The sequence below is a fragment of the Danio rerio genome, chromosome 3 (genome assembly GCF_049306965.1).
Source record: "Danio rerio strain Tuebingen ecotype United States chromosome 3, GRCz12tu, whole genome shotgun sequence".
Classification (NCBI taxonomy): Eukaryota; Metazoa; Chordata; class Actinopteri; order Cypriniformes; family Danionidae; genus Danio; species Danio rerio.
This window is the reverse complement of record NC_133178.1, coordinates 43674830-43702500: the sequence shown is the minus strand read 5'-3', so window position 1 is coordinate 43702500 and position 27671 is coordinate 43674830. Positions and strand designations below refer to the sequence as shown.

General features: G+C 34.1%; 1 protein-coding gene across 1 annotated transcript in view; it reads left to right on the top strand.

The window, feature by feature from the left end:
- Nucleotides 1-16214, top strand: part of hs3st4 (heparan sulfate (glucosamine) 3-O-sulfotransferase 4) — a 214011-nt gene extending 197797 nt beyond the window's left edge. Inside the window, exon 2 of the mRNA NM_001080589.2 lies at nt 15560-16214. Coding sequence (NP_001074058.2) covers nt 15560-16214 — 655 coding nt within the window. The remainder of the gene's footprint in view (nt 1-15559) is intronic.
- The last annotated feature ends 11457 nt before the right edge of the window (nt 16215-27671 follow it).

The window sequence follows — 27671 nt, the reverse complement described above, 5'->3', positions numbered from 1 at the left end:
CTGACTGACCAGTGGCGTAGCGCAAAATGCGGAGGCCCCCCTGCAGGGATCGCTGACGGGGCCCCCTGATGAAGTTGGGGGGGGATGCGTCATACGTCAATTTGCATATCACTGACGTCATCACATTCTACCGTTTCTGTTTGTTTAACAGCCTATATTGCACTACACTTGATATAAGCATGTTTTTTTAACTAAATTTATTGCTGTTTGAATACAGTATGTCATTATAGATGTGTAGTGAATGTGCAGTAATCTCTCATATGTAATAAACTCAGACAAGTTCAGAAACTGTCACTAAAATATCTGTGATTGTAAACAAAAAAAAAGAATAAACGGCCAAATTAAATTGTTAAAATAAAGGAGAAGTAGATCGGTTTGACTGTACAAGGGAAATAACTTCACACTGCCTGTGCTAAATCATTTGTCACCGGTACGCAGAGGGGTGATCTGCTCTCGGGCTGCAGGTGGGAGAGGCTGCTGTACGAAGTCTGACTGGGCCGCCTGTCAGTGCTGTGAGGCGGGGGAGGGGTCGGCGGCATCACACGCAGCTCCTTGAGAAGAGTAGGGACGGTACAGTATGGACAAATGACAGTCTACAAAAAAAATCTCCAATAACACACAAAAAAAGTCGCTAGATTTGTTGCTAGGGGGGTCTGAAAAGTCACTAAATCTAATGACAAAGTCGCTAAGTTGGCAACATTGGCAGCAAGCAATCAGAATGAAGTAGTCCACCGCTTGAGAGGTGTTCAGAGAACACAGACCTGTGAACTTTGGTTCCGACCACAGTTTTTCCCAAGAGTTTGATGTTGCCGGATTATCAATTATTGAAAATCGCGACGACGCAGGGCCCCCCCGCGGTGCGTGCCCTGCGGGCCCGTCCGCTACGCCATTGTGACTGACTGACCAATACCCCCTTCCCTTAACCCAACCAATAGTGTTTTCAAAAGCACCGATTAACCCACTGCCTTCCCTAAACCCAACTGACAGTGTTTTCAGATGCAATTCAGAAAAAGAAAAGCTCTCACGGCCGCCTGATTTTTATCACATTTCAGATCTTACCACGTTATTTACATGTTTATTTTATTTTTCACCTTTTGTTTTTGTTTCACCTGCTTTCTGAAATCGTTCTTTGCTGGAGTCCCTGTCATTGTGGGCAACTCCTCTCTGTGTCCCAAGTCTGTCGACATACACAGGCAATTGGTACATGAAGAAAAGAAACAGAAGCCGTCAGTGGCGTCTTACCGACACGTAACGTTAATTCTGAAGATGAAATACAGGCATACTTAGCTCTGACTACATAATTCACACTCTCCAGCAATGTTTATGGAGGTACGTTTTCACAACGTGCCTGTCTTGGAACATTTTCCTGCATAAGCTGCAGGACATACACATGCATTCACAATGGTAAGATCTAGGAATGTAGCAATACAGTTAGCCTACGGTTTAATACATAGCTCAGTTTTTTAACATGGTTTTCAGTTCGGTTCGGTTCTGATGGCTTGACACAAACGTGTTGTTTTGCTATTTTATGCTTAGGCAATAGGAACAGTAAGAGGTTAAGGAGAAGAAAAAAAAATTAAACGATTCATTGCAATACTTTATTTTTCCTGAAAGCCAAGAAAAGTACACTAGTTCCTAGTGTGTTGTATAATAAAAAATAAATAAATTACACTGAAATCTCACAGCTGCTGGTAGCCCATGTATAAACTGGGGAACACATAAATTCCTACATTTTGGAAATAAATATATGTGAATACATGTGTAAAGTTACATATGTGAAGTTAATAAACATGAATTGACAATTACAAATAAACATATTTGTACTTCAGTAAACATAAATAAACCATCGTAATTAAACTTAACAGTACTCCAGAACAGTCTACTTAATTAAAAATGTAAACTGCAATTTCACTTCAATCAGCTAACTATTCTTTTGAGGGTCTTCTGTATAAAGATAGGCCTGTCAATATTCTGGATTTTTTTTTGGAGGTCTTTATTACCTTCTCTTCTATCCTGCCTTTAGACAGTGGTATTGCTGGGTGACGGTGATATGTGCAGTCATGTTGGAAGTGTTTCTGTTCGAGTAGGCTATACGTGTAAAATTGTTTGCACACAGTCATTTTTACACACCATTAAACTCAACTGCAAAACCAAAATGTCCCCCCACCGTGTATTTGAAAGTCGCCTGCGTTTCCTCGTACTGTTGCCTTACTTCACCGCCGCTCGCCATGTTAAAGTGTTGAATGATGGTGAAGCACCCCTTTACTTTAAAGCATAGTGATTGAATATTTACTCACAGGGTGTTGTTTCCTCATCTCAGCTCGTAGACTTACAGCAGGCATGTCCAGCTCGGTCCTGGAGGGCCGGTGTCCTGCATATTTTAGTTCCAACCCCAATCAGACACACCTGGGCTAGCTAATCAAGCTCCTACTAGGCTTTCTAGAAACATCACTGCAGGTGTGTTGAAGCAAGTTGGAGCTAAAATCTGCAGGACACCGGCCTTCCAGGACCGAGTTTGGACACCCCTGACTTACAGGCACATTCAAACACTCAATTCAGAGAAAAATAAAATGCACTTAAATTATTTAAACGTAAAACTGAAAAAAAAATTATAATTAAAAAAAAAATTCAAATAAAAATAAATTATTCCCAAGTGCGTATTGGACCGTATATGTTGTACTGAATGGTTTAATATAACATTGAGAATCGTGGCATCCTTATTATGATCTATTACAGACCATTTCAATGTGGTGCTGTCATTGACCCATGAACATTTCCAGCTTGTTTTCAAACTATTTAATAACTGCAACAATAGGCAATTTAATCATACCTTTATGTTACTGCAGCTACCATAACATTATGTATTAATATGTGGCTCATTTCGGATTCTCGAAAGCTATAGAAATTAAAAATGTAAAACAGGAAATACATTAGGACCATTGCTCTTGTTTACATCTCTTAAAATGGTCTATAGTGGTGTTCAAATGTATATTTATATTTTCTATTACTATTATTCTTGATATTATTATTTAAGATCATTAAAATCTGTTTCTCACTATTTAAAGGCAGATCCACCCCACACATATTGGTTTGATGTCCTTCAGGAAGATCAAGTGTTAATAACTGGAGTCAAACCATCCCCCAAACCCCCTACCAGTTCCCTAACACCCTGCCAAAAGGTGAAACATCTATACAATCTCCATAAGTGATTTTTTTTTATCTGCCTGAGAGACTGAGACAGGCTTAGAAGATGCATTTAAAGATAAACCGGTGAAATACCATGTAAAATAAAACCTCTGGATCGTGCATTATCTTTCTCTGCCTCGTACAGCAAATGGCAATTAGAATGCTTTTAACTTCAAAGCACAAAGAGGCAATATAGTTTTGCTCTCTAAAAGCAACATTCAACCAAAAAAACGATGTTCATTACACTGCTGTTTCTTCTATTTCAACTGCGCTCAACCTGCCATTTGCGGTACGCCTCTTAAATGTAAAATAAATTATGAAATAAGGAAAAAAAATAACTTACACAACCTGACTTTCACAATAATCAATGCACTGTGGAGTTTTGTCTCTCCCTTTCTCTTTTGTTCCATGTATTAAGCAGAAAAAATGAACTCCTCATAAAATGATCCACGGAGCTACAAAGGAATTTATCTTATTTAAGTCTAGTTGTCCTAAGCATGTTTATCCAAGCGTTATGCAAGCAAGGCAAGGCCTATAGACAAATAGCTCCGGTATATTATGCGATTTGCACGAATAGGTAAACAGCAGATGGCAAGGGAAGCCTTTTCAGCCTGGCATGCTGTATTTACCTGCCCACCCGAATGACCCGTGTCATGCTGCACTCCTCATGCAGGCAAAAGCAATTGTTAACCATTTGTATCTGTTTTTTCACCGTTCCAGCTGAGTGCAAGGCCAGCCGAGTCATCCGCGGCGCGTAGGAAAATTAGCTTGTTTATCAGCATTCTGTTTTCTTTCCCACCTCTCCCTCCCTCTGACATTTTAAATGTACACCATCCATGACTGATTTGCTCACAATCAAAATGAGTTCGACCTCAATCACAAATGAACGTATCGCGCGCCTCCGTAATCTCCATATTTTTGCAATTACACATATAATGAGTTGCATAGAGCTTGATGAGGACAATGGCCGGTTATGTGCTGGTCTTAAATGAAGAAGGTTACCTTGAGCATCAGTCATCTGTCCTGTTGACGGAGCGTTTCGTCCTGAGAAGCATGACGTGTTGTTATTAAACATCGAGACCTGCTGTACTTTAGATGCGATTTACATAGGTGAATCCAAGGTGATTCATTATGGGCTTTTTCCCCGTTTCGGTCGCTCTCAGCAAGTTTTTATTTATTTATTTTAATTCGACTTGCAAGCAAACAAATCCCAACGTAGACTTTGTCGTGGCCTTTAAATAGTCGACTCCTGAAGACCTTGAGAGGGCGAAAAATCTTTACTCGTTCATTATTGCGCAGAGGAACTGTAGAACATTGATGGAATGTAATGAAAACTAATACTGCTTCTAGTCAGTGTGCTATCTACAGATGTGTTTTATATCCCATTACTGCTCTAGAAGTGGCCACAGCTCTATAGCATGTTGAGCAAAGCATAATCCATTGGGAAATTACCCATCAGAAGTGCAATACTGTTACAGAAATGAAATTACAGAGGCACTTGTGAGCGAGTGTGGATGTGTGTGTGTGTGTATGCGTGTGCTGAGGGGCATGGAGGATATATGTACTCTATTTGATGTGTTCCACAAGGAGAATTCCTATGCAGCCCTCTGAGATGCTCATTTAAAAAGTGTCCAGCATGCAGTGATTGATTGGTTCGTGCTATTGCCATATTTGGTTGAGAGCGACAGCTGTCACTTCTGATGGCTTGCTGGATGTAAATTGGAAGAGACGGTATGATCAGCAATATTGTGTTATGCAGTATTTTGTATGCCTTTTTTCTCTGCTTTCTTACAATTGACATAACTCTTCAAAACAGCAAATGCAATATAACTGACAATAAAACAATGATATATATTTAAACACATTATATTATAAGAAAGTAAGTGAGTGAGTGAGTGAGTGAGTGAGTGAGTGAGTGAGTTTAAAAGTGAACTACTCAGTATGACAGTGAGTTAGTCAGTTTGAGAGTGAACTACTCAGTATGACAGTGAGTGATTCAGTTTGTGAGTGAGTGAGTGAGTGAGTGAGTGAGTGAGTGAGTGAGTGAGTGAGTGAGTGAAAAAGTGAGTTAGTGAGTGAGAGTGGGGATAGTTTGTAAATGAGTAAGTAAGAGAGTGAGATAAAATGAGGAGTGAGTGAAATAAATGAGTAAATTAGTCAGTATGGCAGTGAGTTAGTGAGCCAGTTTGTGAGAGAGTGAAGGAGTATGTGAGTGAGTGAGATAGAAAGATGAGTAAGATAAGTGAGTGAATTACTTAGTATGACATTAAGTGAGTGAGTCAGTTTGTGAGAGAGTGAAGGAGTGAGTGAATGAAATATAATGAGAAGTGAGATGAATGAGTGAATTACTCAGAATGAAAGTAAGTCAGTATGTGAGTGAGTGTGTTAGTCTGTGGTTGAGTGAGTGAGTGAGTGAAATACTCAGTATGTAAGTGAGTGAATGAGTGAGTCAGTTTGTGAGTGATTGAAGGAGCATGTGAATGAGTTTGTGAGTGAGTGAGTGAATTGAGTTAGTTTTAGAGTGAGCCGGTTTCTGAGTTACTCTGTGAGTGAATGAGTGAGTGAGTGAGTGAGTGAGTGGATGAGTGAGTGAGTCAGTGAGTGAGTTAGGAAGTAAGTGAGAGAGTGATATATTTTGTGAATGAGTGAGTGAGAGAATGGGATAGTTTGTTAATGAGTAAGATAAAAAGAGGAGTTACTGAGATGAATGACTAAATTAGTCAGTACGGCAGTGAGTTAGTGAGTCAGTTTGTGAGAGAGTGAAGGAGTATGTGAGTGAGTGAGATAGAATGATGAGTGAGATGAATGAGTGAATTACTCAGTATGACAGTAAGTCAGTTTGTGAGTGAGTGAAAGACTGAGTATGTGAGTGAGTGCGTTCATCTGTGAGTGAGTGAGCGAGTGAGTGAGTAAGTGAGTGAATTACTCAGTATGTAACTGAATGAGTGAGTCAGTTTGTGAGTGAGTGGAGTATGTGAATGAGTTAGTTTGTGAGTGAGTAAGTGAGTTAGTCAGTTTGAGAGTGATTCAGTTTGTGAGTTACTCTGTGAGTGAGTGAGTGAGTGAGTGAGAGTGTGAGGTAGTTTGTGAATGAGTGAAATAAATGAGGAGTGAGTGAGATAAATGAGTAAATTAGTCAGTATGGCAGTGAGTTAGTGAGTCAGTTTGTGAAAGAGTGAATAAGTGAGTATGTGATTGAGTGAGATAAAACTAGGAGTGAGATGAATGAGTGAATTACTCAGTATGACAGTGAGTCAGTTTGTGAGTAAGTGAAAGAGTGAGTATGTGAGTGAGCGTCCTAGTCTGTAAGTGAGTGAGTGAGTGAATTGGTCAGTATGTAAGTGAGTGAATGAGTGAGTCAGTTTGTGAGTGAGTGAAGGAGCATGTGAATGAGTTAGTTTGTGAGTGAGTGATTGAGTTAGTCAGTTTGAGAGTGGGCAAGTTTGTGAGTTTTTCTGTGATTAAGTGAGTGAGTGAGTAAATAAGTGAATTACTCAGTATGATGATGAGCGAGAGGGTCATTATGTGAGTACTTGAGTGACTAATGAGTGAATTACTCAGCATGACAGTGAGTGAAGGAGTGAAAAAGTGAGTATATGAATGAGTGAGCAAGTATGTAAGTGAGATAGAATGAAGAGTGAATGAGGTGAATGAGTGAATTACTTTGTATGACATTGAGTAAGTTAGTCAGTTTTCCGAGTGAATGAAGGAGTATGTGAGTATGTAAATGAGTGAGTTAGTTTGTAAGTGAGTGAATCAGTTTAAGAGGGAGTCAGTTTATAATTCAGTCTGTAAGTGATTGAATTACTCAGTATGGCAGTGAGTGAACAAGTGAGTCAATTTGTGAGTGATTGAATGAGTATGTGAGTGAGTGATTTAGTTTGTGAGTGAGTGTGTCAGTGTGAGAGTTAGTCAGTTTGTGAGTCTGTGAGTGGGTGAGTGAGTTAGTGATTGAGTGAACTTCTCAGTATGACAGTGAGTGAGTTTTTTCAGTTTGTGAGTGAGTGAATTACTCAGTATGACAGTGAGTGCATGAGTGAGTCAGTTTGTGAGTGAGTGAGTGAGTGAGTGAGTGAGAAAGTGAGTGAGTGAATCAGTTTGTGAGTTTGTGAGAGTAAGTGAGTGATCTATGCATGACAGTAAGTAAAGGAGTGAATATGTGAGTGGGTGAGTAAGTGAGTGAGTGTGTAAAGGAGTATGTACAGTAGTATTGTGAGTGAGTCAATCTGTAAGTGAGTGTGCTAATGAGTAAATTATTATTTATAACAATGAATGAGTGAAGAACTTTGTGATTGAGTGAGATAATCAGTTTTTCAGTGAGTGAGTGAGTGAGTGAGTGAGTGACTGAGTGAGGTAGTGAGTAAGCGAGTGAGTGAGTGAGTGCGTGAGTGAGTGAGTGAGTGAGTGAGTGAGTGAGTGAGTGACCAAACAAAAAACGTCCCGGTGTGAACAAGCCTTAAATATAACATAAAAATAATTTTATTATTTACCAATGGTTTAATAACAAGATCTATACAAGTATTTGTAATAATGAGGAATCACAAACAGTACTGAATGTGACAAAGCAGCTGCTATGATTGTTATTTACAATATGGAAACTATTTGTATCAAACGTTATTGCTCATTGCATCAGTAATATTATTTTTGAGTAAAGTCACAGCAGTAAATCCTTCACATCAGCTGCGGGGTTGGAGATTTTGCAGCAGAATAAGAGCATCTTCATTGTGTCACTTGTTGAACTGACAGATAATAAGTGTTAACATGAATAACTTGAGTTCTTACGCCTAGCTTGTTTGTTGACAGTAAATGTGATAATAATAATGATGAGCAGCAGATGACAGTCTGAGTGGAAATAAGAGAGGTTAAAGGGACCAACAAAGCATAATAATGCTTTACTTCCATCCTTCATTTACAGACCGCGCACAGATACAGCAGAAAGTAACTTATGTAAAGCTTTTATGCGCTCGTAGGTTGGAGAAAGTGCTTGTAACAAGGTGTTCAAAGGTTTGAGGTTTTGTTTATTTGGCAGGTTTAGCAAAGGTTTATTTATATATTTTGTGCGCGCCGGTAAAACTGGAAAAGGTCAAATGCAACGAGAAAAGCAAACATGTCAGGAATTATATAATAAAGATGGCTGAACAATTTGACAGGCTTCAGCTAAAGTTAAAGACCTGCTCTTTAACTGTAGTGCCCTAAAGTCAGACCTTCAGCCTGTAATGATTTAACTCATATGAAATTGCTGGACAAAAAGTTTATATTTGGCTTCGGGTGCTGGATAATGCAGCAGCAGAAGTGGATGTTTACCTTCAGTTATTATTATTATTATTATTATTATTATTATTATTATTATTATTATTATTATTATTATTTGCACTATTACCAACACTGCATTAATCAAGCAATCAATCAATCAAGCAGTTTGTTACTATTTGCATTTATTCGTTTATTTTTTTCCTTCCTGTTTTCAAGTTATTTTATTTATTTTATTTTATTTTATTTTATTTTTAATGTTTGCTGAATTGCTAAATATTTATTTATTTTTTTTTTTTATTATTTTTTTTTCAAAATAATGTTGGCTTGATTTGTGCTTAGTTTAGAAATATTTTTTTAGATATTTTAGTAATTGTAATTTTCTTGCTGTAAAACTGATTTTGATTGATTGATTGATTGATTGATTGATTGATTGATTGATTGATTGATTGATTGATTGATTGATTGATTGATTGATTGATTGAGAGGATAATGGAGACACTTGCAACTGTTATTAGACTTTTTGTAGAAACTAAAAATTAAAGGTGCTGCATGTAAGTTTTTTACTCTTCTAAAGCAAAATAAAAATACCATAATATGTTTGCAGATATTTAAGAAACATCCTAAGTGAACACTCTTGTTTATCTGAAAAGCAATGCTGAAGTCAGACATTCTGCTCTGAATTTGTGTGGAAAACCATGTATATGATTAATTCAGTCATGGAGGCTCTTAAAGTATGCAAGATCTGAGGTGAACTATCTGCTGCTACATTCAATAGTATGTCAATAAATGTCAGGTAAATTGGCTTTCAAACTTACCTTATTAGCATTTAACACTAAATAAAGCACACGGCATGTACCTGAGGGGATCATTGTCAGTTTTCTGATGTTCAGCTGCAAGAAATAGAGTTATTTCTAAAAATATAAATTTCATGCATTGAAAGACAATGACTTATTTTATTATAGAACATATTCCTTCTATACCCATTGCTTTTATTTGGAACATGAGCTAAATCAGCCTTTGTTGATGTTATAAATCTGGTAACTTGTTCTTGCACGTGTTTTTGAACCAGGAGTGCAATACCTAGTTCGACCACTGGATGTCAAACTTAAATACTGCACCTTTAACATTTTACTATATAATTTATATGGAGAACTAAATGTATATGTCAAACTATACTCTAAAAATTCCAACACAAACCAGTTGAAAAAAAAAATTTCTTTCACAAATTAAAGTTGATTGATCATATAAGCAGTAAGAAATCTTGAGAATTGTGTTATTTGGGCTTATTTTAATCAAGTAGTTTAAACAAGTACAAATAAGATTGTAAATTTGAGTGTAAAATTGCTGAAAATTGTATAAATATTCACAAACCATAAATTATATTTTATTTACGTAAATATATTTCCCTAAAAATTTGTTAGCTTTCCCGACATGCAGTAAAAATCAGAGTGTAAATTTGAGTGTAAAATACCTGATTATTTTATAAATATTTTTAAATAATAAATGATATTTTATTTACATAAATATATTTCCCTAAAATATTTAGCTTTCCGGACCCTGTTTATATCTTTACAGGGTAATTTATTTATTTATTTTTTTCTCATCCGATTGGCAACAGACCAAACCCCTGTTGTCCCATGACATGCTTAAATAACAATACAATTGTGATAAACTTACCTTGTTAATAGGGTTGCACGATATATCGGTGGCCATATCAATATCGGCCAATAAATGCTATTTTTAATGTTATTTATCTGATATCAAAATTAAGCCAATATCTTTACAGCTGAAATATTACAGAATTGTGCAGAACTGCCTCCCTCGCCCAAGCGTGGGTCGAACTTGTTCAAACTTGTTCAGTACACTATAACAGAGCTTTCCTCACATTGTTTATTCCTTCAAAGTTTGTCCTTTCTTTGTGTGGTATAGCTGTGCATTGATAACTCAGTAAGTAACTAGGGTGAGCTGGTTTCAGTTTATTTAACTTGTTTGTTAATTAAATCCCATTTTGTTTTTTAACCTATTTTTTATGCAACAGTCAAGTTGCATGTTAATTTGCTATGCGAAGAAAAGGAAATAAGTTATTTTTGGCATGCTGATTTATGTGAAATCGTGAATACTGATCTATATGATCACCTCGCAATGTTGAAATTATAGCTTGTTTTAGCTAGGCTATTCAGTTCATAAGATCAGTTCAAACGTTAATGAAGTTTTTAAAATAAAATCGGTTGGTTGCTGTATAACAATATAACATTTTGAAATTAGTTATATAGATTTTTTGAAAATTGTTTTATTTATCAGCTAATATATTGGTCATCAGCCTCCAAATCTTAAGAGTTATCGATTATCGACATCTGCCAAAAAAAAAATCCATATCGGTGCATGCCTACTAGTTAACATAATTTTCCTAATTAAACCTTTAATTTAAACTTCAAGCTGAATATTAGTCTCCGGCAAAATAACCACGGAAATAGTATGTACTGTCATGGCAAAGAAAATTAAAGTTAGTTATTAAAACAAATATGTTTAAAATATGTTGAAAATATCTCTGAAATATATAAACAAAAAACATTTTACAGGATGGTCAATGGTTCAAATATATAATGTAAATTTTTTTAATGTACTGATGAGTCTTGTGTTGTCTCAATTACACAGAACTGAAAGCAAATTAATTATGTAGTCATAAATTTAGGTCAGATTCTTGTTGTGAGCGTTAATGAGGATCGCATTGAATAGATCAGTATGAATAGATCATAGAGCAGGGAACTTGCTAAATATTCATTTGTTTTGCACTCCCGAGGCATGGATCACATGGCAGTGTAAGCCCAAAACCGAGAGAGATATTTATTTTATTTCCTTCACTCATGAACGATTCTCTCCTGCCGCTCAGAGTCATCTCCCAGTTTGATCTTGATGATAAAAAGTTGAACACAATCCTTCATACGGTGACAAACAGCTGACTTTAATCATTCAGACATATTGTTCAACGCGCAAACATCGCATGTGACAGAAAATGTCATGTTTAATAAAGTTGTCTTTCCAGTGAGCCATTTGAACATTAAATCAGAATAATAAGATATGAAAGGTCATGCCCGGAGTGAAAAAAAAAAAGAATATGCATTTTTTTTTTTCCATACTTAGTGTAATGGAAGTTTTAAATGTTGCTTTTAATTCAAATTTTCTTTTGGAACATTTTAGATACCTCATTATTACATTCACCCTAGTAATACATTGGTAAATTGTGTGTGTGGGGGGACTCTCTCCACACCATCCCAGTGTATAGCATCCACTTGGATGATGTGACGGCAGGCACAAGACAGGACAATGGCGCCAATGCGCTGACAACACACCCGCTATTGTTGGTGTGGATAGACAGTGATAGAGCCAATTTGGTAGATGGGGATGATTGGGAGACCATGATCTGCAAGGCCCGGGGATTTTTAATGACCACAGTGAGTCAGGACTTCTCATCTGAAATACGGACGTCTCATCTGAAATACGGCACTCACTGAGAGTAAAGTGTTCCCTTCACGACACTGGGGCATTAGGACTTACACAGAATGCAGGTTGAGCACTCCCTGCTGGCTTACTACATACTACTTACTACATATCACTGTAATTCCATTCTTAAAAGCGAATGTACCTTTATTTCTTTGTACATGTAACGTAAATAATAATTATCACTTGTGAATCTGTACGGCAGAACTAGTCTTATTTTCATAGTATATTTTTGGCAATATTCAGCAATGCATTGAATGGGTCAACGCCATTACCAAAGCCAAAAAGAATTAGAATATTATTAAAAGATCTATGAAAAATTTTGTATATGCAAAAAAACCTTCAGTTATTTATTTATAAATAAATGGTTGAGGTAATAATATTTTAACCTTTATTGGGTTATTTATCAATAACTAAACCAGTTAGGTTAAATAGTTGCTGCTTTGTTGGGTTATTTTTAACATGTATTGGGTTATTTATTTAATAACTCTACCAGATGGGTTAACAATTAGAATTTTAACAGTCAACTGATTCAACTGAAACAGAACAGCTGTATGTAATATGCATGCATGATGTTGTTTTATGTTATAATCTTTATTTAAAATCTAAAGCAATAATGTTTTTTTATTTTTTATTTTTTTTAATCAAATAACCGCTCTTATGAGTCGTGACTTCATAGCCGTATAAATCCATTTCTTTTTGTGTTTTTTTTTTTTTTGTATTTATTATTTATATATTTTTTTATTCTTCTATGTATTTATTTATTTATTTATTTATTTATTTATTTATTTATTTATTTATTTATTTATTTACTTATCATATTTAGTTTTAAATATACAGGTTATATTATGATATTGTAATACCTACATAAATACATGACAAACATTACAGTTATTGTTATTATTATTATCATTATTATTATTATTATTATTATTATTATTATTATTTTTATTATTATTATTATTAAGTGATTATGAGTGTTGTTGTTATAGCATTCTGCTGAGAATGTTTCACACTATTTTTCATTATTATTATTATTATTATTATTATTATTATTATTATTATTATTATCGTTGTTGTTGTTGTTGTTGTTTAAGTGCTTAAACTGCATTGTCACCTACACACACCCATTAAAAATAAATAAATAATAAAAAATGTTCTACAAAGTCTCTGTAACACGTCTCTGAGTACATGCATGCTAAAACAATACCCCAGGCTCAGCACTATTAATGATATTCAGTGAACTGGTTATTAAAGTTCCCAAACAGCGCCAGGAGTAACACAGATGGAGTCATTAAGCAGTGATCTCTCGTACACGTTTCATCTTCTCTCTTTTATCTCTTGTTGTTACGCTGTGCCTGTAATTAGCTGTACGCTTCTACTTCGCCACATTATGTCCAGTGATAATAGCACTTATTTTCACGTGTGATTTCAAATAATTTACGACTAAATCAATTTACCATTTTGGCCTTGGGTGCTGTGTTTAATGATAAAGATGGCTGTGTTAAGCTTTGCACATCATGTAAAAAGTTACACATCTGTTGAGGAAGAACATCAACATAGAAAAAAAATATGTAAAAACATCATAAATTGTTTTATTTTTTTGCATCAGTACTGATGAAATCTTCCAAAATGCAATTATTATAAGGATTTAAATCTCCTATTTTAGTCCATTCACATGTATAAAATAGTAATGCATTAAGTGCTTGTGTATCCTTAATTCATTATTATTTACAGTCTTACAATGATCAAAATGTCTATTATCAAAATATTGTGTATACAGTTGAAGTCAAAATTATTAAACTTCCTGTGATTTATTTATTTATTTTTTATTATTCATTAAATTTTTTTCTAAATATTTCCCAAATGATTTTTAACAGACCAGGAAATTTCCACAGTATTTCCTACAATATATATATATATATATATATATATATATATATATATATATATATATATATATATATATATATATATATATATATATATATATATATATATATATATATTTTTTTTTTTTTTTATTTATTTATTTTTTTTTTTTTTTTTATATATATATATATACTTTTTTTTTTTACCACACTGTAAAACCCAATAGTCAATGTTATCAAATTAAATGAGTGTAGTTAAATTACAATTGACCGAAAGTTTATTCTACTCATTTAAAAATAGATTTAAACTCAGTTTTGAAGTTAATGAGTTAATTAAATACATCATTACTTTAACTTAAATGGAGTAAGTTCAGAGTACTTTCATTGATCTTTTTTTTTTTTAACTCAAATGGTTTGAAGCAATCGGTTTTCTCCAAAGGTTTGAGTTGCCTTAACTTTTTTGGGGGTTTTACAGTACTCAGCTGGTTTGAGTTCTCTTCATTTATTGGGTTTTGCTGTTCTTAAATTGTTTCTTTTACTCAAATGGATTAAGTTCACAGTACTCATTAGGATTAGTTTTTGAACTTAAATGGTTTGTTGCAATCGGTTTACTCAAATGGTTTGACCTTAACTTTTTGGGTTTTACAGTGCATTTAAAAGAAAATATTATTATCCCTCCTTTATATATTTTTCATTCAATTGTCTACAGAGCAAACCTTTGAAATTTGTTGAAAAACATCTAGAAATTGGGGGAAAATATATATAGTGGGCTAATAATTCAGGAGGGCTCAAATGTTAATACTATATGGAATGAAAGTAGATTGAAACCAATGGTGTGAGAGTCTTCTATGTTGCTGCAGCCAGGTTATGGAATGCTCTACCTTACTCCACACTAGCTAGTTTTAAGACTTGTGTTTTTAAGACTGCATTTTAAAATATACATTTTATATTTTATTTTATTTTTATACATTTTCTATGTTAAATCCTTGTGTTTTATTGCATGTTTGACTTCTTTGTTGTTGTAGCCCTTTGGGTTTTAAAAAAGTGCATTCAAAATAAAATGTATTGTTATTATTATTAAACATGTTAATATTTAATAATAATATGTTAATAATCTGTTTTACTGGGTTAGTATACTAAAATTATGCCCTGAAGGTCCTGTGTGTACAAATTGTAAAATTGTTTTGTATCGTTTTCAAACTAAAGATATATTCCATAGCCACATTTTATTATTTTGTCTTTCAGGAAGGACATTAGTACACAGCTTTATATTTTGCTTTTTTATTTCCTAATATAGCTTTTTGCAACTTATATCTTAAAACCTCTTGAGGTAGCTGGGACCACCTTAAAGATCCGAGGCTTAATGTGTGTGCTTGTGTAGCTCAATCAGTAGAGCATGTGGTCTAATGATGCAAGTGGAGAGGGTTTGATTCTCGCTAAAGTTTTATTTATTTTTTAGCAGATGTTTTTATTTAAAGCTTAAAACATCTTAAACATCATTAAAAAGTGGGCAACCACTAACGGACTTTGTATGTACCTGTATTTCTAAAATATTTATAGATATTTCTATTTATAGATTTCTAAAATGAAAATCAAATAAAACAAAGTCTGAAAATGTAAATAAAAACACATTTTTGCCAACTTTGCATCAACACAGCCCAAAATGATTACAAAAAAAAATAAATTAAATTACACAAAGGATTGTGCCAGGCTTCACACTAATTCTCTTGTCTCCCTTTTGCTGTTCACAGAGAGCTGATGCCATCCACTCTGGAGGGTCAGATCACGATGGAGAAAACTCCCAGCTACTTCGTGACCAACAGCGCGCCAAAACGAATCCACACCATGGCCAGAGACATCAAACTAATCATTGTGGTGCGCAATCCAGTCACAAGAGCCATTTCAGACTACACACAAACTCTCTCCAAGAGGCCCGAGATCCCTACGTTTGAGGTGCTGGCGTTCAAGAACCGAACGCTTGGACTGATCGACGCTTCGTGGAGCGCACTCAGAATAGGGATCTATGCTCTTCACCTGGAAAGCTGGATGCAGTATTTCCCACTCTCGCAGATGCACTTTGTCAGCGGAGAGCGGCTTATTGTTGATCCGGCAGGAGAGATGGCAAAAGTGCAGGATTTTCTGGGACTCAAGCGAATTGTTACAGACAAACACTTTTATTTTAATAAAACTAAGGGATTCCCTTGCTTAAAGAAGCCCGAGGACAGCAGTACCCCACGGTGCCTTGGCAAGTCCAAGGGCAGAACTCACCCCAAAATTGACCCTGACGTCATCCGCAGACTGCACAAATTCTATAAGCCCTTTAACATGATGTTCTACCAAATGACAGGGCAAAACTTTCAATGGGAACTAGAGGAGGATGGGAACTCGCCTGGTTCTAGGGACTAAAACCCTGCTGCTGCTCTCCGCACCACCAGCCTTTTCACCCACACATCGTTCGCTCATTCAATCCGTGCTTCAACACGTCAATCGATCGTTGCTGTTTGTGCGAAAGTTTGTGCCCCTCAATGCAAGAGTGCTAAATCTGCTCTGTCAATCCCACCCAACAAAATGTACCCAGTGGTGTTACGATGGCAAACGTTATTGTACATATTACCCCAAACATAAATATATTTATATTTGTCAAGAGAAGAGGATTTTATTCATGTGTTTTGGGTTGAGAAAGAGTTGCTATATGAATCATGTCTTCTATGATGATGCATGCATGCGATGAGTTAAGTGTCCTTACCGTCCCGCCGTCACCCTGAGGGTTTTCTTTTTTAATCTCTTTCTCTCTCGTTTTCTCTCTTTTTCGCACACCAGCAGTGAGTGCAGTACAATTGACTCTGATAACAGAGGATATTTGTGGGTCCTAAAAGCTAGAAACAGCTACAATCAAATGCAGATCTTATCGTTACAGTAATCCTCCTTTCCAATGAGAAAGTGTTTTTTTTGCCCAAGTTTATGCATATAGTTTTGGTTTTTGGCTAAAAATGATTCAAACAGTTTGGTCCAAAAGGTTTTATTTTTGGATTAAGTTTTGATTATAGCTTGCATGTTATCAAAATGACATATTTTCGATATACATTTAGCTATCTATGTATCTATATTATTTTAGGCTTTTGGACCTTGCTCGCTTGATTTATTGCACAATATGCAGTATTTTTAAATCTTAATTTAATTTAATCAATTGTTTAGGTACACTGCTCTTTAAAAGTATGGGGTTGATAAGACATTTTATTTATTTTATTAATGTATGTGTAATTTTTATGGACTTATTTTTAAGTCTCTTATCGACATATATTTTATCAGTTGTGTCTTGATCATATAGAAAATATTAAATAAATTATATAATATGTCATGCTATTTGCTGAATATAAACAAACAAACAAACAAACAAACAAACAAACAAACAAACAAACAAACAAACAAATAAATAAATAAATAAATAAATAAATAAATAAATAAATAAATAAATAAATAAATAAATAAATGCCCAAATAAATAAATAAATAAATAAATAAATAAATAAATAAATAAATAAATTCCTTATTTTTTCCCCTAATTAAATAGCAGTGTACATTGATAATACAAATATGAAAACGCGACAAATAGAGTGTTATGATTTTATACAATATGCAAAATGTCAGAAATTCAGATTCAATTTCATTTTTTGAATGTGGATTAAGGGGATGCCAGATCTATGTGATATACAACATGGTGTGTGAGTTATTTAACAGTAAAGATTGAGTATTTTTATATAAGTTCTGACACTGTGTAACATTATGTGTCATTAATCACAACCTCAAAATTGATACCATCCTATATGTGAGTTGATCACAGCCACTAAATCTGTCCTTAACGCACTCACTTGTGGTTTATAAAAAAAAATACCGAAAGTGTTGCACATATGCTCCATTCCTGAGTTTAACCCACCATCTTTTATTTATTTATTTATGTATTTATTTTAATGCAGCCGCTGGCATAGTGATCCAGCAACATGATAATGAGTGTAGCAGCAACACTGGCGGAGGAGCAGCAGGGAGTTACCAAACATCTGCTGCAACAAAGTCCTCTGTCATTATAGACAAATGGGACATTAAAAGAGATGCCTGTGCAAATCATCAAGACAGAGGGAGAGATCTCAATGTGCAACTCACCTGATGGAAATGACATTTCTGCAATTGATCTTGATGCTAAATGCTTTTATTTTATACAAAAAGCCATGTTGTTTTTTCAGAAACGTACGGCCAAAGTATACTTCACTTTTTGTGTGCGCACGACATGTGTGTGTGTGTATGTGATTTCTTTGAAACTGTACCCACAGCTCACACATGTTCTTTCACTTGTTTTTGCACTATTGAGTTTGTCCACAAGGTGTCAACACTGAACTTGGCCAGTCAGAAAAGAACCAAAGGAGAAAAAGATCAGCAACACGCTACTGAAGACAGCAAAAAAAAAAAAAAAAAAAAAAGGTTTGTATCAATTTTGGAGAGAGAATGATAAGATTGAATTTATTGTACAGGTGTATGCACACCACTAAATGTCTTTTACTTAACTTCAATTGTTCACATAAAATATGAAGCATACTTTGGCATTAACCTGTTAGCCAGCACTCAATTTTAATGACAATATTGAGTGTTTCATTTGGAGAGCCACACATCTTTGAGTGTTAATCAGGCAATAAAACTTAATTGCCTTCATCTCAGACTGTGTTGCCATACATTTTAAATATTATGCAAAGCACAGTAGCATGACGTGTTCATGCCTAAAACTGCTCTATGATACTTATTTATTTGGCAATTTATGCTATCTGCTAATTCAAACCACAGGACTCCAAATCCCAGCTGAAAAGAGCGTTACTCGAACATCAAGCAAGTGATTAAATAACCAGCCCATTGGATAATTTTAAGCAAGCGTTAATTACATTTGTGCTGTGACATTTCAAGTAAACCCTCAGGATGCGAAAACTGAGATAAAGCAAATCTCACCAGCCTCGCGTTTAGAATTTATGTTCTGTTATTAATTGATTACAAACACCCATAATGAACTTAAGTCACTTTGTATGTTTGCTTATTCCAGCATTTTTTTTTTTTTTTTTTTTTTTTTACATATCAGGCTTGTACTACATAAAATAACAGGGTGTCATTGTGCATTGCGTCTTGAGATACCCCCTCCATCCAGTCTGTTTTCTATCCATGTGTCTGTACTATTCTACAACTTCGACAATCAATGCAGCCAATAGATCAATAAACACAGTCTTAAAACACATGTATCGGGCCCTCCCTCAGAACAGCTCCTGGTTGTACTGTATGTTGTCAGCGCTGAGCTGGTGTGTTTCTCGCCCGGGGGAACGACAGACCTGAGAGATAGTTACACAGAGCAATTGGTTCAATCAGAGTAAGCGCTGTGCTGCCCTTTTATATCCCCCTGACTGAACACTGAAGCCTGAACCACAATATCCCAGGTCACCCGTCCTGCTTTGAGCCTCAGCTGTGTCGTATCCCCCTGGTGCTCTGCTCAAAAGCGCTCTGATTTCAGCTTTCTCTCTTCCATGTAACACACCTCCATTCTTCCCTTGACACCGGATATATATGTGTGTGGAGTAAGGCAGGTGGGAGCCAACTGGTTATTTATTTACTTTTTTTGCAAGCCAAGCTGATGTTGTGTTAAGGTTTCCCAATTGCTGTGTTCTAACCAGGTGCATAGTGATAAATTCATTTTAAAAAAAGAAAAAAAAAGCAAAAGAAAAAAACCCCAGCTTTCTTATTACACGCCACATTTGACTGGGTTTATGAGTTTATGTTATTTATTTTGTTATTTGTGGTGTTGGACTAAGTAGCCCCGCCCACATTTAAAGTGCATTGGTCTAAAGTTCTGTTTCTTAGAATTGCACCTAGAGTGCTGCAGGAATGAGTCATCTGGTGTGCTCAAGTTATGTTGAAAAGTTTGTATTTACAAGTTACATGAACTTGCAATGCAAAAAAAACTTTGCAAATATAAGTGGAAAGCTATTTACTTTAGGTTACTTCACATCATGATGTAGTTACCGTAATTGTCCAATTTTAACTTTGAATTTCTTAGATTTTAATATACATGAACACCACAAAAATGTTGTAATTACAAAAGAGAAACCTATATATATATATATATATATATATATATATATATATATATATATATATATATATATATATATATATATATATATATTTTTTTTTTTTTTTTTTTTTTTTTTTTTTTGCAATCATTTTAATGTCTTGTAATAGCAAGATTCCAACTTGTAAAATGCATTCTCGTTATGTAAAGAGTATATTTATAAGTTGAATGCACATAAACAACACAAAATCATCATTATAAGTATATTATAAGTTATAAGTTATAAAAGTTATAAGCCATTATAAGTGGAATTTGTTCTGTAAAAGTGTTCCAATTGTAGTTTATGCTCATCTTTTCTTATTAAATACAAATTGATCCTACTCAGTTTTGCGCATAGGTTTTTTATTTGCATTTTCAAAAATAATGCAAATCTTGGTGTTTCCATCAACCATTTCTTTTATGTGCATAAAATAAGTGGATGAAAACATAGCTATTGTAGCACAATATTTGCTGTAGGCATTGATAATGCTGCTGTAGAAATTCATAATTCCGAATTCAAAGATAAAAATAGCTCTGGGCAGAATGCCATGTGTGGTCAGCTTTATATGTTAAAGTGAACACATAATGTGAGCATAGCTCTATTGTAAGTTTGATTAAACTATTAATATTATTATTATTATTATTATTATTATTATTATTATTATTATTTAATTTAAAACAAAAAAATCCAGATAAACAATCTCTGTAAGGCACAATGAACCCACAATATAGAATATATAATGATTCATTCTACAGCACCTTTAAAAAAATAAATAAATAAATGTAAAAATACAATGAATGTGCATTCATAATTAAGCATTTAGGATGTAGAGAGAAATAATTGTTAATCTATGTACATAAAAGGCTTCCATATTTCTTTCACCAAAGACATTCAAACACACACACTGTTGTAAATATGAACTTTTGTTGCAGGGCCTGAGCACACCAATAAGAATTGATTACAAGATATTATTCCTAAAGTAATTGACTTTTATTTGTTTATTTGTTTATTTATTTATTTTCATATCATTTATTATATTTTATATTTATTTATTTAACACCCTAGTCAAGTTTTTTAAAGCATCAACGTGTCTTGAAAAATATTAAAATTCGTCAAAATTGTGTTTATTTTAAAATTATACTACTAAATAAATCATACATTTTGTTTTGATTTGTTTGGATTGTTATTTATTTATTTATTTACTTATTTATTTATTTCATCCAAAAGCCACTTTGAAATTTACTTCTTCTTTTTTTTTTTTTGTAAGAAATAAAAATGGATGTGATCACCCAAAATTGAAATTTCAGCCATCATCTAATTACCCTTCACTTGAAACAATTTGAGTGTCTTTCTTCTGTTAAACTCAAAAGAAGAAATTTAGAATTTTTTTAAATTTATTTTAGCTGGAACCTATTGACTTTTTTTGTATTTTATGTATTATCGTTAATAATACATAATAATATGTATTATTATATATTATTATTATTATAATTATTATTATTAATATTATATAATAATAATAATAATAATAATAATAATAATAATAATAATAATAATTAATACTATTATTATTATTATTATTATTATTATTATTATTATTATTATTATTATTATTATTATTTGTATTTGTATTTGTATTATTTAATTATTATTTTTATTTATTTATTTATTTTATAAAACCACAAGAGGGAAAGTAAATAATGTGGTAATTTGCACTTTTGGGTGAACTATCCTTTTAAGGGTTGGCTTACAAAAAAATAAAATAAAATACAAATTTCATCCATCCAGCGCTCTCATCTCAGTTTGCTATTACCATATTGAGTCCCGTTGTGCAGTAATTTACGTTATTGCTTGAGATGTGCTGGTAAGGACATGGTATAAATCTTTGCTTTAGTTTAAAAGGACAACTATTCACCAGAACGAGACTACAATCAACACACTGTGAAGAAGAAGTAAAAAAAAAGAAACATGAAGATATGAGTATTTGATGTGGAAAATACTCAAGGTTTAAATAAGCTGCAGCAGTGGAATAAGTTCTTGCAGAATTTTTGGAATGTACAGCTTCATGAATATTCTATGTATTTGCACACTGATTAAAAAAAAAAAACACTGATTTAGAAAAAGAAACCTGCTATAATGTAAATATCAGAAGTGTATATTGTACATATGCAGCTAGAATTCTTTTTCAAATGGAAAATAAAAGTGGAACAAGAGCCACCGAGGTCTCAGTCCCCTTTCTCTGTGTGCGTGTGTGAAAGAAAGATGATGTTCTGCTGTTATGTACTGGCAATGCTTTAGCTGACTCAGTGAGCAAAAAAAGATAGAAACAAGAGCTTTTGAAGGCTCACATGTGCATTGAGAAAAGACACCAGAACCTCTAAGAGGCCAGGACAAAAAAAAAAAAAAATGCTGTGAAAGGAATTAAATTTCGATTACGCTGGAGTCTTTCACTTCTACACTTTGGCAAGAGACGTTTCTTTAGTGTTCTCTGTGATTATAACAGAGGGATAAAACAAATCCTAGCCTCTTTTGACACTGTATTCCAGAGCTAAACCTGAGGTTTTACATTTAAATCAGGCTCTGATACTGTCAGTTGTACAGCAGGAGGTCTTCAGTGCCGGAGTCACAGATCCAGCGTGTGAACAAAAGCACTAGTGTGTAAACTTCCCATAGCAGGAGACATTGAGTAAACACTTCTGCCTCTAGTTGATTGTAGGTCATGTTAGCAAACAGCTTTTCCCATTAAACTATTTTCTTATAGGATGTACTAAACCTTATTAAAAAAATTATAGATTATACAGTGAATTTACTAAACCTTGTAAATTAAGTATTTTAATGAAAATGTCTATGGTCAAACTCACTTATAGCATAATTGATTGTTCATCTAATCAGGAAATATAATGAGACAATGGTATATTTTTTGCGATTATCTGTGTTATACAATTTGTCAGGGGTCAATAAATTTGAAATTCATTGTTTATTATTTGTTTAACTAACACATTATGAAAAAAAATAACAATAATTTTTAATTGCAGAATACATGCATTTTTTAATTCATTAACACATGTATTAGTGTATGTGTAAGTAAACAAATTAAGCTGTTAATGTAAAAAGATACACTAGAATATTGAGAGTAAGTCATCATTACAAAGATTATGTAAATCTGAATGAAGACATTGTTCACATGTTAACATATATTGTTAACATTAATGAACATTAAGTAATGCTTAACAGATGAGTTGTTCATGGTTAATTCATGTTAACTAATTCATTAACTAGGGTTAAGTAATACAACCTTCTTGTAAAATGTTACAATGTTTATTCTGAAGATTAATATTCATTCATTCATTCATTCATTCATTCATTCATTCATTCATTCAATCATTCATTTATTTATGTGTGTTCATTCATTCGATCATTTTCTTTTCGGCCTAGTTCCTTTATCAATCTGGGGTCGCCGCAGCAGAATGAATCGCCAACTTATCCAACATATGTTATACGCAGGGGATGCCCTTCCAGCTGCAACCCATCACTGGATAACATCCATACACACTCATTCACACACATACACTACGGACAACACCCGGTGTAAACCCACGCGAACAAGGGGAGAACCTGTAAACTCCACACAGAAATGCCAACTGACCTAGCTGACCATCTTGCTGTGAGGCAACACCACTACCCACTGCACCACCACGTCACCCCATTTATTTGTTAATTTATTTATTTATTTACTTACTTAATTTTGTTATTTATACTTTTAAAAATATTATTAGAACCATTAAACACCATCTCTGTTATCCAATGACTTGACTATTTGCATCAACTTGCCTAGTTAAGCCATTTAACCTAATTAAACCTTTACATTTCAGCTGAAGACTAACTAGTAAAATAGCATGTCATCATGGCAAAGATGAGAGAAATTAAAAATACTGTGTCCTTTTATACACCAAATAAGGCCCAAGATGTTTTTGGTGCAATGTTTTATTTTTATTTTTTATTTTTTTTGCTATTTTCAGACCAGGACCGCTGTAATTTTCACATTTTGCTTCACATTGATTAAATAGCAAATCCATTTGCACCACTTTTTGGACTCAATTAAAAGTAAAGGATTAAAGTAAAGAGCAAAAGTAAAATAAATAGAAAGTAAAGAGGCCGAATGAAGAAGGCTCACTCTTTATTATCATGCAGCAGACGGTCTGTTTAACTGTTTTGTCGCTAGTAAAGCATTCAGTTTTTCCACTTACAAAGTCCACCATGCAAATAGCAACTGTGCCATGGCACGATGCAACTGACTCTTAAAGGGAATGGGAGATGAGACTCTGATTGGTTTAATGCATGTTATGCTCAAAACACACCCATAACTCATTAAGAGAATAAGCACAAATCTGTTAGACAGTGCGCCCCGGCGCAAATTATATTTTTCTGTCCTAAAAATAGAAAAAGTGGATTCGGACACCCCCTTAATAATTTTCCACCATGCACTTTAGACTTTGCATCTAGATCATTAAAAATAGAGCCCATCATATTTTAAATTAGCTGAAAATAGTCTCCTTTTAAACATACCTCTGTTAAAAATGCAGCTAATAATTTTGCCTCAAAATTTACATTGCTGAGATTCTGAGACTATTCAGAATTTTTATACTTTTGTGTATTGCAAAAAAAACTAAGCTATTAGTATAAGTAGATGCCATGCTAAATATCAACTGTAGGTATCTCTGGAGAATTGAGCATCAGTAATATTGCAAACAACCATTTTTGCCATTAAGAGGTTTGTGTGATTGCAGTGAAATTTTTTATGTTAATTTTTATTTTATAATATTTGGTCACACTTTATTTTGATGGTCCGTTTGTTGAGTTTAAGTTACATTGCATTCACATGCCAACTAATTCTAGGTAGATTATAATTACACAGGTTGGGGTTAGGGTTGGTGTAAGTTGACAAGAACAAGCAAAGTTTCTTATAGTCAATTAAATCTCTCTAATCTTTTGAAATTGTTGTTCAGGAAAAAGAATGAGTTTTCAATCAAATATTTGATCAGTAAACACTAAAACAAACTAAACTGAACAAAAAGTACACGTCCTTTCATCTTAAACCAAGAAATCTTCCCAAAGAGACAGATACGCTTTAGAATACCTACAGTGCTAATGTTAGCCTTTGATTTGAACTGTTTCTTCAGCTCAACCCCTCAGGTATGCAGGGTCTGTTTTCAGAGAAGTACCTCTTTGATACACCCAACCCGAGATCTGTTGCATGAAAGGCATGCAAAGCCGTCCTCCAATTGCCTGTCCCTGTGGGGGGGTTATTATGGCGTGCGTTTTTTTTTTTTTTAGACGGACTGATCTCTGCTAGACTGCAGGCGGAGTCATTTGCTCCTATCAAAACCACTGCAGTCGGCCTGTTATCTCCAGATGAAAAAAAAAAAAGTAAATCATTGTTTCATATGCAAGAGTAAAGCACAGACAATCAAGCTGAGTAATTTCCGGATGGTGGCATGTACATTGCAGGGTAATAATTTGATTGCGGTGTGAAAGAATATTGAGATGGTTTAGGATATAGAAGAGTTCTTCAAGTGCCACAAAACTTATCTTTGACAATCAAAATGATATGAAAATATATTGTTCCTTTCTTCAAATGGCTTAAATGTAACCCTTACCTCAGTTACTCTATATGGATTAATGGACATGCTAATTAGTCTGTCATTCCAATCATTTACCACTCATACCTGCCTCACTTTTACACACAGCTGAAGCAGTAAATGCTATGTGATGGCATTAGGATGAATGATCATAGCTATGTCAATCATTGCATTTTAATTCAAATGATTCTGAATGGTCTGGACCCAGATAGCAGGCAGTAATCGGCCCGAGCTCGGCTGCCCTCCGGCGCCTCCGGCTCCGACTCGGCATCGGCGAGTGTTATCCGGGCCGAGTGCGGCCCGCAGCTCGCTCGCGCACATGCGGTTGTGATGCGGCTGTAAAGCACTGGCCCGATTCCGGTCAACCATATCCGGCTCGAGTCTGTCTGTAGAGTCCTATCCGCTTCTGGCAAGGACTCGGCTGATGGCAACCGATTAAGTTCTTATTTTATCTAGTAATCTGTTAGCTCCACGTTTAATGATAATTTTAGAAAATATTCATGGTACGATACCAAAAAAAAAAAAAAAAGAATATTTAGTGTGGATGGTCGCAATGTTTAGACGCAAACAAAACAGTATTATTTATAAATAGATTATACATGTCATCTAGAGAAAAACTATGTAAAATTAGCTTATTTTTGAGATAGCACGCTCCTGTGCTGACTGTTTTTTTTAAAGCCGAAGTTGGTTTCATAATAAACACATGCGTTACTAAACTCCTGATCCAAACTCCAATCCAGACGGTGGCGGTAATGCTCCAAAAAGCTGATTGTCAACCACCATGGCACGAAGATCACAAGAAGAAAAAGTTTGGTTTTTCAAACATTTTACGTGGATTCCGGTCAGAAAGGTAAGCTTTTTACTGCTTGTGTACTGTATAATTAGCGAATTTAGAACTTAAAACATTTCCACGGTGTTTGGTTGTAACAGCGTTTAGTAATTTAAAACAGTTTGATACGAAATGTATCTTGCTTTAAGAAACACGACTGGAGCTAATGTATGCTAACGCTAACAGTTACAAACACGTCTGAAAGTTCCTTTTCCTTTAACACAATGTTAGAATGTAACGTGTGTAGTAACTGAAAACTATTTTAATTATTTTAAAGAAACATGAAACGAATTTGTGTGTATGCTAACTTTGCGTTAAAGAAAGTTTCTGTAGACGAATCCATTAACTAACATGCCAAAACGTGTTTTTTTCCTGATTTAACATTATAAAGTACCGTGGATGTTGAAAAAAATTTTTGTACAGGCGTATACTTTTCCAACAGTAATAATTCTGTGATTATGTGTAAATAAAAACTAATCGTTTTGGATTAATAAAATATTATTGTTTATCTTGTTTATGCAGTTAGTCACGAAAAATGATCGAAACTTGACTGTTTACTATTCTCTTTAAATTATCCAAGAGAAATATATTACTATGCACTTTAATTCATATGTGTTAGCCTATGTGAATCAATTATATCTTTTGTTCAAGCTGTAATGGTCAGTTAATGTAAAACTGAACGTCTTAAAGCAGATTTTGATGTTTTTTTTATGTTATTGACAGTGATAAATTCTAATTTAAATGAATGGGTAACAATATTTGTTGTTTAAGTCTTATTGTTCTTGTTTAACAAAGGTTAGTGAGATCATTTTGCAGCACATCATGACCAAAGCAGTCAATGGCACACTCTTTTGAACGTGAATAGGCATGTTATAGTTGTGTGCTAAAAGTCCATTATAAGCTGTAAACTGCTGATATATTTTCAACATAGATTGAGCTTTTCAGACATTACATTACTAATTGCTTCACAAACAGCTGAAATGGTTTATTGTTATTGGCTATCATCATCAAACATTTTTCACAAAGGTAGGTTAATCTTCATGGGTACAGAATAATGCATGTGCTTTACCATCTTACAAATCTATGTCTCAGATTCATAAGGCTGTCACTCTGCATGAATCTCCGAATAAATCTTGTGCAACCTTCTGTGTACTGATTATTTACACTATAGGTATTATATGCATTAATTAACTTTGATAGTATTTCAGGATTTGAACTTTTCTTTACGGGAGGTTAACAACAATGTGATGTTTTATTAT